Source organism: Pipra filicauda, unplaced genomic scaffold (genome assembly GCF_003945595.2).
Source record: "Pipra filicauda isolate LSUMZ 115617 unplaced genomic scaffold, ASM394559v2 scaffold108_size2327098_pilon, whole genome shotgun sequence".
Lineage (NCBI taxonomy): Eukaryota > Metazoa > Chordata > Aves > Passeriformes > Pipridae > Pipra > Pipra filicauda.
The window spans coordinates 500,747-514,031 of NW_024103529.1; the positions used below are offsets into that span (position 1 = coordinate 500,747).

Sequence of the window (13,285 nt, forward strand, 5' to 3'; positions counted from 1 at the left end):
TAACCTTATATTCATCTGGGTTTTTGCCCCCAATATTTCAGGAAAGCCTGATACTCTGGTGTAGCAGAAGATAATCTGGCGTCAGTACTCTTGTTTATAGTCTTTTTAAGATTTCAGGATAGCTGCCTGTTCAGTACTCACATTTGTGGCTGTTATGTCTAGTTGCAACTTATCCAGCCTTTCCTAAAAGTCTAATTTTTTGCAGAGGACATGCTTTTTTTTTTTTTTTTGAGATTACCTTAAGATTGCTCTGCTGAAGAATCTTGCAGAGCTTTGAAATCCTAGATGTTCTGAATCCCACTGCTCAGAGAAGATCTTGTTATCACCTTATTTGATTTCCATACAAAATTCCCTCTGCAACCACTAGCCATTTTCAAAGCTGCCTGAAGTGATGGTCAGTGCTTTCTTTGACAGATGCTTACATGAACATCACACTCAGGGACACTGAAAAGGAATTACTCAGCTCAGAAGAATTAATCCAATTTTCATCAGTGACTAATTGCTGTTTGTTGTGTCATGGGTGTAAGGCCCTTTGTCCAACATCTTTCTCCTTTCCTTCTCAAACTCACAAGGAGTTTTTACACAAAAATCTAGCTCCAGATATTGACCTCAGAAGAAAGGGAATGATTCATCCATATCAGGAGCACTTTGAGAACTTGTCATACTTTGATTATTCTTTTTGTATTACAGTGTGCAACTTTGAATGAATTTAAAGCAACTGCATCTGATTTTCACTTGGTGAGATAACAGCCAGGCAGTCTTGCATGTAAAACCTGTAGCTACCTTGAAACCATTTACTGCTTCATGTCAATTGCATGAACTTGACTAGTGTCAGTCCAAAATAAAATCTGAATTTCTCTTCTAAATTGGGAGTTTTAGACCAATGTGTGTATAGAATGTTGTGCAATTTTCTCACTCCCTTCCTGTTTAAAGACTCCTTCTTCCTCAAGTGGTGAGCACTGTAGCTAAGGATTAAAGATGTTTGTATTTGGGGTAAAGTGTATGCAATTTTAAAGCTCAGGTATCTGCCCTTACTTGTCACTTACTTTTGTCATGTTGTGAAACTGAAGTTCACATCATCAGTAATGTTGTCAGCTGTTTGTTTCTATAAGCAACCTAGCACAGTATTACAGGATCAGTTTCTCATGCAGAAGCAGCATTTCATCAAACATCCTGATTCATACAATCTTTGAATTGTACAGAAAGAAACAAATTTTTCTTTCCATACTTGTCTTTGGGATTCTTTGACTCACCTTCTTGGTTGTTTTCAGTTGCTAGTTTATGATTAAGAGATATTTAAAAATATTACCTCCGTATGTTTTGGGACTAAAGATGCTCTGAAAAGTCTTTCACTCCACAGATTAGATTTTCCAATCCAGAAACATTCTTCTTTGAAGAGTGCTGTGTGTTGGTGAGAGGGAAAGTTGGTATAAATTGTTTCCTCACACAGCATGAGAGAGAATGAGAGACTTTCCTTCCAGGAATAATCTAAGTGGTTAGATATCAAACTGTTTTAGTCTGCATCCCTTGATCTTGCAGGCCCAGAATTCTCTCTATTTCCAGATTTTATTTGAATAAGCTTACACCCAAAGTCAGCATCCACATTTCAGCATATTTGATCAGGTAGTTCAGGTGCCAGTGGGGATTTACTGTTATAATTAAATTTGTTTTGTGACTTTTTTTATAGCAGAGAAAACTCTAGAGGAGGAGCAAATATTCAAGATATGTATTTGATATACTGTCTGCCTCAGTTTCTCTCCTTTTATATGGGAAATTTTAGACTATTTGTCTGTATTGAAAAGTTCATTGGTTTTCTGTTAGCTCAATTCATGTCCAGTTATCAACTGCGTCATCTTTACTTTCTTCTCTACATTATTTTCCATTTATTTCTTATATTCAATTAATAAGTGATTTTTCAAGAGTGATTAGTGGTTTTGTCCCCTAATTAAGGGCATTAGTTCCTCAATTTAGACTCTTTCCAGAAAACACTCTGAGTCTTTTCTCGGAGGGAGAGTGACTTTTTTACAGAGGCAGATGATGATAGGAAAAGGGGGAATGGTTTTAAATTAAAAGAGGGGAGATTTAGGAAGAAACTCTTTACTCAGAGGATAAGGAGGCACTGAAATGCTTTGCCCAGGGCAGGGATGCCCCAAACCTGGAAATGTTCAAGGCAAGTTTGGACAGGGCCCTGAGTAACCTGATCTAGTAGGTGACATCCCTGCCAAAGGCAGACGGGTCAGAACTTGAACATCCTTTCCAACCCAATCCTTTCTATTATTTCTGTGATTATCCGTAAAATAGCTCATTTCTGATATAAAGGCACTTTTTATAGATGAGGCTATTCTTAGAACTTGTTGCAAATTGTAAGATAGTTTTATACTGCAGTATGGTTTATTTTTCCTCAAAACAAAAAGTTTAAAATTACTCACCTTACTTTTGATGACAAGGAAAAATCCTAAATTATTTGTTTACATGTATTGCAAGGTCACTCAAGTGATTGTATTTCAACACAGACTATTTCCAATTGGATAAGTGTATATGAATGTACTGTAAGGTGGTTAAAAAGGCAGTATTTGCTTCGATTAGAGCTCATTAAGCTGACGCATCATGATCTGGCATTCATCAGATTGTTACCAGTACTTAATGTCTGTAAGGGTGCCAGAGGAGCTCCGTTCACGCTTTGAGTGATAAATGCTGTCATTTAAGTTGAGGAAATAACGTCACTTTTGAGAGAGCAGTACTTTAATTAGATGGAGACTGTGGGACTATATCTTCTACTTAGCATCAACAGGATACTGCTGAAAGCCATCCACATGGTGAAGGTGCATATAGAGTAATTATTCTTTGAAATATATTGTTTGCATGCGCAAACCCTTCTCATCTCTCTTTCCCGAGAGTCCTATTTAAATTTTGGATCAGTAGATTGAGAAGGGAAAGATGTACTCCAATCCTTTCATGACTGTGATGTACCTAGGGGGGAGTGTGATTCAAAGTGTCCCTTCTCAATCTTCTGTGATAGCATTGTCTTCACCGTGTTTGCAAAACCAGTTTTCCCTTGGTCTTCTGGCAGCTTTTGACACCTTCCGTACTCTCCATTCCCATTGCTATTACATAGATTCAGTGAATGACTACACTTCTGTTACTGCAATCATCCAAAATGGACTGTTGTTCCACATGTAGCAATACAGGACTCAAGATAAAATCTCTGCCTAAGTCTTAGTTTCAAAGGGGATAATGCATGAGGGATAATGCCCATAATGTTTTATTATGGGGAGACGTATTGGGAACAAAAATCAGCCAAGTTGAATCATCTCTGGTTCTAGCATTTGCTAGAGTCTTTCAAGGCTGTGTTTCTCAGCAATCCTCAGTTATTTCAAGAATCTAGGAACTGAGGAGCGGGTTTTCTGGTTCTGCTATGGGTTATCTGACAGTTTTGTCCCACTGCCCATATTCTCTCTCAACCACATTCTTTTTCAAAGTTTCCTGTGACATTCCTTCCGTCTTTCCTGGATTCTCAACTGCAATACAGCCTACTATATCTTTATATTAAATCCACCTTTTTTATTCTCATTGCTTCTGTTAGTCTTAGAGAAGGCTAAGGATTCAGGCCTAGAAGATTGACCTTCCCTGTGCTATCCTTTCCTTGACAAGGCTGAGGATTCATCTGATACTTTTACCACGGGCAGTCTTTTACTTTTGTGTCAGACAATATGCAAACTTGCCTCCCATTTTATTTACACTTGGATCTCTGGGATTTGGGCAAAGTTTTGACTCATGGATGGCATGCTTGTGTTTCCATACACAGTGGTTTTCTGTATGTATAGCAGAAGCTTTCAGAAAGATGTCACGTCTCTTCATCTGAAATTACCTTGGTGGCGTTTTCTGAGGAACATCTGCTACTGAAATTATGAGGACATCTAAATGAGTTCAGTTTGTTTTCAGGAAGCACCTTCTTTCAGGCATAAAGTTGCACTTAATAGAATGATTTTTCAATCACTCTTCACATAACAAATTGTGACCCTTCTCCAAATATTTGGGATGTCTTACTGTGAGGATTTGCACATAAATAAAACATTTTAAAGAAAGACAAGACAAAATGAAATGTTATTTCTGTGAAGGCTCACCCTTCTTTCTCTTTCCGTCTCCTTGGAATCCCTTAAATCTGAGAAATCTGGTGTTGAAGGCAACTGTGTTGGGTATGGGACAGGCATTTCTTCCTTGAACATGTTAGCAGTGTATGTTAGGCAGAGGTTGAAAGCAGAGGAGGAAATGGCTGAACGTGAATTCTGTTTAGGCAAATTTACTGATCTCAAATGAGTATGGATACCCATTGTTTAAAATGAAAAGCTTATCTTGAATAACTGTTGTTCCTGGATTGTAGTTGTCTCTTCTGCTTATTCTCAGGTAACATGCCTAGAACTAGGAACCATTTGCAAGGACTTTTCATGCATATTTTGTTTTAAATAGAATGGGTAAAGTATTTTTCTGATTCATGTGTGATTTGTGAGATATTTTAGGAGACCTGTTTTCAAGTTCTCAGATATAAGCAATCATCTCATTTTACAGGGGGGAAAAAAGATGGAATAATAATAATAAAGAGAAATGACAATAAATATTTTAAAATATTTTGACTGACTTTAGCACATCTATGGCAACAGAGTGAACAGTGTTCCTCCTGGGACCAAAAAGTGAATTCTGCTTTGAAAGAAGATTTTCCCTGTGGGTAGAGCATGCATGCAGTCATTTGAACTGCAGGCTTTCAGATTTAGTTGTATGTAGAGCAAGCTTGCTCATACTGTAATTGGAAAATAAGAAAATCATGACAATGAAGTTGACCAGTGATGCTGAACTTTTTAAGATAATGAAAAAAAAAATCAAGGCTAACTGAAGAATAGAAAACTCATGACTGATTAAAGATGCTGTAAAATGGCAGATGGAATTCAATGTAAATAAATGTAGTGAGACACATAGAGAAGCAATCCTCTGCAACGATCAACTGTTATCAGTTCTATAAAGTAATTTGTGTGTCATAATAGGTATTTAAAAGTACTAGCCTCAATGCTTAGCAGCTACCAAAGAGGCACAGTCTTAGGCATTACTAAGAAAAGCACCAAGAATAAAACAGAAATTACCATCTTGCATTGATTCAGCTCTGGTATGGTTTCAGTTGCTACACTGTCAGCTGTACTTAGTGCTGCTCCAGAGGTATAAATAAATATGCATACATGCATACACACCCCAAAACAGAAATTACTGTTATGGTTGTCTGTTATAAAATGGAAAATAATCCTCCCCTTTGCTTAAAGTATCACCCATTTGTTTTTTATTTCTATTTTTTTAGCCTGTCATAAAATGTACGTTTTATATAACAATGCTTAAGATACTATGTTTTCAGTAACCTTTCTGCAAAGTTTTCATTAAATGTCACCTGTTTAACTCTAAACAAGCAGGGATTTTATCTGACTAAGTACGCAAGGAAAAAAGAAAAAATAAGAGCAAAAGAAGTTTTCACCCGTTTCTACTCTTTTCTTCATTGACATTCCAAAACAGAAATTGCCTTTTTGAAGTTGCTTTGTTTTCTTTCCTTGGTTTCTATGGAGTTTAACTAGTTGTTGTGAATATGTAGGATTAAGCAATTTCAGATTTGTAAAGCAGCTTCTGCAGCTGTGTAAAAGCACTGCAAATACAAAACTTGGTAAAGTACAAAATTTGTGAAATGTTGGGAGAGAGCCCCTTCACTTCCTGCTGGCATGACATTGACATAAAAATTTGAAAAGAAATCTTTTGCAATGTGGACCAAGACAAAGATGCCAGTTGTTATTTCTTCCAGCGAATAGTTTGAAGAGGAAAGATTTAGAATAGAATGAAGGATTTAGGATACAAGTTAAAGAAAGTAAGAAATACAGGTCAGAAAATTACAGGTCAGGAAAAGGAAGTTTACAAAAGACTAGCTTTTTTTTCTCCATATTCAAATAGATAGTGAATAAATAGGAGCAACTTGCTAAAGTAGTTGCTAGTTTCTTTCTCTAAACTACCTTGTTTGTACATCAGAGTCTAACACAGAAAGGTAAAGAATGGTGTAAAATGAGATGTCATCTAATCATAATTTTGGAAGATGTACTAATGGTGTACAGGAAAGTATACCTAGTAATAGAAGAAAACTAATGGACAATCAAAAGTTTCGAAAGGTAATTAAATGGGCAGTCTAAAAATTAAAATTTTCTAGGCAATGAATGGAATAATTTATAAAGTAAGTGAGTTTAAAAATTCAGATATCTTAACCGGATTCATTCTTTTGTATTTTGCAGAGTGAAGAGAAGGCATCAGTCAGTTTTCCATCACTTCTTAGCCATATGACCTCTCTTTTCTTAAATCATCCTGTAATTCCAATGACAACAAATGCAGAGTCAGGTGTCCCAGAGATGATAAATACGTTTTCTCCACTCATGTTGTCCATGCCTTGTGACATGCATATAGTCAATCTGAGGACAATCCAATCAAAGGTAAAGTCAAACCACTACTCTTGTGAGCAAAAATATGATATAGCTTATTAATATAGACAAATAATTTATTCTTTGGAAGTAATTTATGGAAGGTTTTATGTGATATGGTAAACTGCTATGTGATAACTATCTTTTGTTAATTCTGCAAGAACTAAAGGCTTGTGTCTGAGTAATATGAAATGCAGGGGTTGTTTTTTCACAACATATGAATATGCATAGTGCAGTATTCTGTCTCCAGAGGGGGCACATTTCAACGTGTTCCCAAAGTTTAAGAGAGAACAGTTCATATACTTCAACCTTTTCTGTGTTAGAAGAATTAAATTTAAGATCATTGGACTTTGTTCTAAGTGTGTTTTTAATAAAGGTTATAGTTTTAAACTCAACTTGTATTGTTAAAGCACTTCTAAGCTTATTTACAAGACCTTGTTTAATTATTCTAACATCATCTTGTAATGCTTGGATCCTGTGAAACTATGCTCTGGTAGGTATACAAAAAAAAACCCAAATGAAAAAATAAAAAAACTCAAATAAAAAAAGCCTCTTCTGTTCTCAATATTTTTTTCCTTGCAAAGGCAGGAAAGGCGTGTAACTACCATAATTTAATTATCTGTTTCCTAAACTAAAGGAACTGGTTTTGTATCCTTCTTCTGGCAACTGTTTTATAAATCCTTTTCAGTTTTTCAACACCTGATTGACAGCTCTTGAGCCTGCAGCTTCACTTTGTCCACCGCAAAGTGAACATTTGCAGTAGTCATAGGAGAGGAGCACATCATTATAGGCACAGAACAGTCCTTCCCCACAGCAGAAAATGCTTTGCAAATAATTTTGTAAATCTTTCCTCACTTTCTGCTTCCTTTCTTTGTCTTCCAAGAATTTGAATGATAAGTGTCATAATTCTGGCTAATTGACACAATGAATTTTTTTTCCAGAAATATGAATTTCTCCATTGCTTTAGCTGTTGATTTTCCATAATCCATTACAATTTCACATAAAAAGGTACCAAATTAAAATAAAATATTATTAAGATTTAAGGTAGAAATCAGAAAGAATATTGCTATTTATATAAGATATCTGATCTTGTTGTGGAAGAGTCCAATCCCTTATGAATGAGACATTTAAAGAATTTTTTTAGTAGATCTCCAGTTAAGAAGTTTGACACAGATTTTACCTGGTGTAATAAACTGGGCCTCAAGATTTAAAACTGAGAACATTTGTCACTTTATACTTAACATAAATACATAATTTTGTCATGTTGCCTTAAATTTTTGGATTTAAAAAGAGTTTAATGTTTTTTTCTTTCCATTCAAAATTTTAGCAGCATTGCCCTGGCATACTGCTTATGAGAAAACCTAGAAATTTTATTTTTTTTCTATCTAAAGGCCTAATGAGAGGCTGCATTTCAATTCTCAGAGATCAAAATCAAATCAAACTTTGGCAGCTCTTCCAAGAAAGCTAGTCAGAGATTTGATAGTGCAGTGGTCAGGATTTTTTTACTATGTAACAGTGCTGTGAAGTTTTACAAGGTTAAGGATGTTGTTATTTATTGAGAATTGAGGAATCGGTTACAGAGTTTTGTGCAGTTAGCATGGTTGTGTTTAGAGGGTGTATTTGATGTAAATTAAGTTCACCCTTGCTCAGACATTCCTTAGGCTTGCATGCAATTAGTCTGATTTACCTAGAGATGATATAAGAACAGGTAAGTTAAAGTAGATGTGAAGGCTGTGACTTAGTTTTACACCTACTTTGAAAATGAGTTAGAGTAGCTTTATTTTTTTGCACATGGTTCCTATATGCATGATAAAAGGTTGAATTCTATATCATGGATATAGTAAACCCTTTTTCTCAAGTTGTCATTAATTGTGTGTTACTTTTATGCTTTAAAAGTTTTGAATGTTAAGATAATATTTAATTTTAAAAATTTAAGAGATTAAATATTCATGCCGTAATTTGAAATGGTGGTGTGAAGTTGGTTTACATGCAAGTTCATCTAAAATGTGAAGAATTTTTTGCTGTTACTCCTGCTGTACAAGAGTGGTTTTCTACATTTTAATGTAAATGGAAAAAGTTCTATCCAGTTCTAGGCTGTGACTCTGTTTTGACATATGAAAACAAGATTCTGATTTGAGGCATTCTTGCCCTAAGTGGTGGTTTTAGTGATTTGATCCAAACTAGGACGTTGAGATTGTTGGTTACTTTTGAGTTACTCTTTGACGTCTGTTGAAGCTCAAGAACACTGAATATCTTATAGATAACCATAAAATTTTTTTCATATTTGTATTTCAGTGTACAGTTTTCTGTACACCTTAAGCTGTGTTAGAGAGCAGCTTTGCAACATGAAAGTTTGTTCAACATAGTCACATTGAGTATTTAAATATGACTATTGTAGTTCACATGATTTCAGTTTTGTTTTCGGTTTTGCCGTATAATTTTTGTGGAAAGCCAATTAATACAACTGTGATAACTACACTTCAATTCTAAGTCTGTATAAGTGCAAGTACTGAGCTTTAACCTCAACAACATACATTTATATTCTGTAGTACACTGAATGTCTCAACTCTTTGCAGTTTGGTTCTTTCTGTGTTTAGTATTATAAATTTCAAAAAAACCCATGAGGGTTGAATCTAGGCTGAACATTTTTTAAGGTATAAGTGGCTGTATCACTGTATGATAATGATAATTTTATGAGGTCTAAAATGTCTTTCTTACTTCTACTTTGTGAGTAATATTTTATCTTGTTTATTTGTAGGTAGATACCGAGCCATCTGATGAAGCTGCTCTGATTCTTCACAGGAAGGGATTTGACTGTAGATTTTCGAACAGAGACATGGGTCTGCTCTGTTCCACTACTCAGGGAAAGGTATGCTGATATTTTATGGGCAGCTTACCTTATGAGTATTGCAGAAACACTGATACTTTAGTCATATTGTAGGTGAAGGCTAGGTATTTATTTCTCAAGAGTTATACTTTCAGGATAATGGTAGAATTTACCTTGGAAGCTGCTTTCCATTTGATAAAGTTGTGAATCTGCTGGTTTGTGGTAATAACCCTGTAACCATCAAGAAGTAAACTAGTTTTAATCTCATTAACTTCCTGTGAATGAGTATTTCTCAGATAATTTTTAATAGTCTTTTAGAACTTTATGAAGTAAAAGAAATCAAGTTACATATTCTAAAGTGTAGCTTTTGAATATTACTAATATACCGACAAGTTATGTGACTGTTGCTTATTATAGCATGTTCTTTGTCTGGCCATTCTCTCTTAAATGACCTACACCAATACAAATATCTAAGTATTTTAAGATTTTTATAGAATTGATGTGATGTGTAAAACTATGAAATATAAATAATTTTTTTCTGAAGGTTATAGATGGAATGGAAAGTAATTAATCTGTAGCAATTTTGTAATAAAATTTTAAAATAGATTTGGGATTTTCTTTAGGGTACTTAAAAATATTCATAGTCTTTAGTGAGAGAATTGCTGTGCTGGTACCTGTAAGGAGATGTATAATTTTAAGATATATACTGCCTTTTCTAAATACAATTCTTTGTTTGCTTTTTGTTTTTTTCTTTCTTTCCCCTCCAGATAAAGGTGCATAAGCTCTTTAACAAATTCAGAGTGGAAAGTCTTACACCCACATCTTTATCTTTGATGCATTCATTTCCAGATGGCAGAAATATAAGTGAAATAAATATGAGTTCTATGGAGATAAATACATTCCGGATTCGGCTAAAATGAAATCTTGCTTTAATACTCAGATAGAGAAGAAGGATCTGCAATTACATCTCCTCTTAGTTTCATGTGCAATAAGAAGCAGATTAATATTGTTCCAGCTTCTGGATACTGTGAGAAAAAGATGCATTCTATAATTTTTTTTGACCACACAGTGAAAAGCCATGTTGCAAGCAACTTTTTTGTTTATTCAGGTTTCCCCCCCCCATAAAATAGGAACATCAGTATAAGTTAATACAATAAGTGAAGAAATTTCTAAGGATGTTAACCTCTCAACAGATTAAATCTCAGGTTAAATGCTAACTAATGATGCTTTTGGTGTTTTAAGTTTCATAAAGAGGGGATTGGATTTTAAACAGCCTTCTTTTGCTGATTCTTGATGAATTTATGTATGAATAACTCAATCTAGAAAGTCCTGATGCAGCTTGGAAATAAAATACGATAAAATGTTCTTGTGTAGTAGCTAATGTCCAAATATTTACAATCATTTATATAAATGACAATAATCTCAATTTATTCCACAATTAATTTCAATTTATTCAACACAAAGGGGATTATTAATTGTGGTAAAATGAAAGCCTGCAGTACTTGTGATAAGTGATGGTAGATTTTAATACTTCTACCATTCCACCTGAGTTATGTAAATAGGAAAACACGAACCTATGAAGTAATTTTGCAATGGAAATGTTTAATAAAACTCCCATTTTGTTACTTGACACACTGGGATATGTGCAATTATTCCATTACCATGATGAGAAATGTCCATAGTTATCATGAATACAAAATTTTTTATAAAACTCATTTAGATACTGATATTCTCTGAAATGAGTTTTCTATTTCAAGATTACCATATCAAAATAAATGTGCCTTATTTTTTGATATGTCTTGTTACAATTTTGGTGTCTGTGTTAGTGTTTTTGGGGAAAAAGTAGTTTATATAATACTTAAGCTGTGTATCTCCTATTTGACAATGCTGGCCACCCTCTGATCTATGTACTCCTGCACCAAGTTTGTGCTATCTTATTCTGAACATTTTGACTATTTGAATGTATTAATATTATATCATAACCTGAAACACAGACAAAAAAGAGTTACTGTAGAGGCTAAATTCAGCTGCTTTCAAGAAAATTGTAACTTGATGCAGAGAGTTGATAGTAAGCAAGACATGATTTGCAAACCTATCAAAACATGTGCTTGCATGTCACAGACTGTGGTGACCTGTTAATTCAGAATCATGTGCCTATATTTTAAACAACATTTTTCAAACTTGCAAACTTGCAACCTCAGTTACATTGCCAGTGTTCATGTTGCTGAAGAATGGAGACTTAATTTTACTTTGTTTCATATTAATTCACATTTAGTGCTTAAGCCATCCATGTATGAAAAACATTTCCGTAAGTAGAGCTGCTGTTTACAGTTAATATATATAAACAGTCACTTGAATATGATCCCATTTTCTAGTCTTCATTTATTTTCATAGCTCATTCTTCTATATCTCTGTTATGCTTTACTTTTCCATTCATTGTTGCTTACCTTCAGTACTAATGCATGAAAAGTCATCATAATTGTTAAAAAGATGTGCTAGCTCTAATATCGCCTACTGTATTTAATTTCATCACTGTTGTTCCACAATTTTATCAAATATCAAAGTCCATCAAATTACATCATGTAGCTACAGGCTATCTTAAAAGAAAATGAAAGTCATATTTCATGCATTGTCCCAGGTTGGATCTCTGAGATTGTATAGATTTTCCTACTTAATTCAATCTACTGTGTGCTTTGTAATAATGTGAATACTTAGTAGGATCTGGTGCAAATTACATCAAGAATATAAGAACACTAACCACAAGTAGAAGAATCAGATGGATCCAATAAATGGATGTTTTCATGCAATAAACATGTACTGTAACTTTTCTTAGATATAGTATTTGAAAATACTATTTTTTGTTGGAACTCAAAGCTTGGTAGACTTTCCAGCAGGAATTTCTCATAACATTTATTTTGTTGCATCTTCAGAATTAAAATGTTTAAGGGACTTTTATGTGTTCTGTGCAAGAAAATATTCAAAATGCTATTTCAGTTTTATTAGGCGGAAAAGTAAAATTTTGATGCAATAAAGTTTTAAAGTATCTTGCCTCTTGGAATTCCTTCAAAAGATCCTTTGTATAGCATTCAATCTTTTTTTTTCCTCATTAGCTGTACAATCATGATGCCTGAGTCTTCCTTAACCAGCAGATTTAATCTTTGTTCCTTTGTATTGCATTTTTTTGTGTAACAACAGCTTTCAGTTCGGGATCCTTTCCTGAAATCCTTAAGTAAGTCAAAACTCCAGTCAAAGTCTCATGATAAATTTTGCTTTAATTTGCTCGGATTGTGGCTGTCAGTGAGGATGGGGGTTTGGGTTGTTGGTTTGCAGGTTTTTTTGGTTTTTTTGGTTGGTTTTTTTTTTTCCCCCAACAAGTCTTAATGAATTCTTATGCTGTATTTCTGTGAATTGGCCATCTAATTAAATTCTATTATCTTGGGGGTTCTTTTGGTTTTTATCCCTGCTGGGTTTGTAACTACTGGTTAAGAGAGCCAAGCATCCTTACCTTTCAATATGGTTTTAAAGACAATGCTGTTTAAGAAATGGCTTAAAACCTTGTAATTACTTTCCTACCAGAGTTGTACCTGTACTCATTTTTTTATTTTTTTTTTACATTCCATTATCGTAATTGTCTTTGGTTTACTTGCTCACATTGTCTGAAACAAACTGATTTCAGCCGAAGGTTTTTGCTATTTTCTCTTGGAAGGTTTTATATCTTATGGGGATATGTAAAATAAGATCTCTAATAAAAGGTAATGTTATTGTGAGATGTGGCCAGTGTCATTAATGCCTTGGCTGTAGCAAATTTAAATTTAAAAAAATTAAAAAAAAAAAAAAGAGAGAAACAACAAAAACACCTTATTTGAGAAGGCTCATGTATCAGTAGCTTTTTGGAATGACAGTTATCTGTAGTGAGATGAACTCCTGATGAAAGATGCGATCTATTCCACAGCTGCCAAAGAAAAGA

The 13,285-nt window shown here is 34.2% G+C and overlaps 1 protein-coding gene across 1 annotated transcript in view; it reads left to right on the forward strand.

Moving 5' to 3' along the window:
• Nucleotides 1–13,085, forward strand: part of MAN2A1 (mannosidase alpha class 2A member 1) — a 114,845-nt gene extending 101,760 nt beyond the window's left edge. The window contains exons 20-22 of the mRNA XM_027712610.1: nt 6,309–6,503; nt 9,250–9,360; nt 10,086–13,085. Of these exons, the coding sequence (XP_027568411.1) occupies nt 6,309–6,503; nt 9,250–9,360; nt 10,086–10,238 (459 nt within the window). The 3' untranslated portion in view covers nt 10,239–13,085. The remainder of the gene's footprint in view (nt 1–6,308; nt 6,504–9,249; nt 9,361–10,085) is intronic.
• Nucleotides 13,086–13,285: the final 200 nt, after the last annotated feature.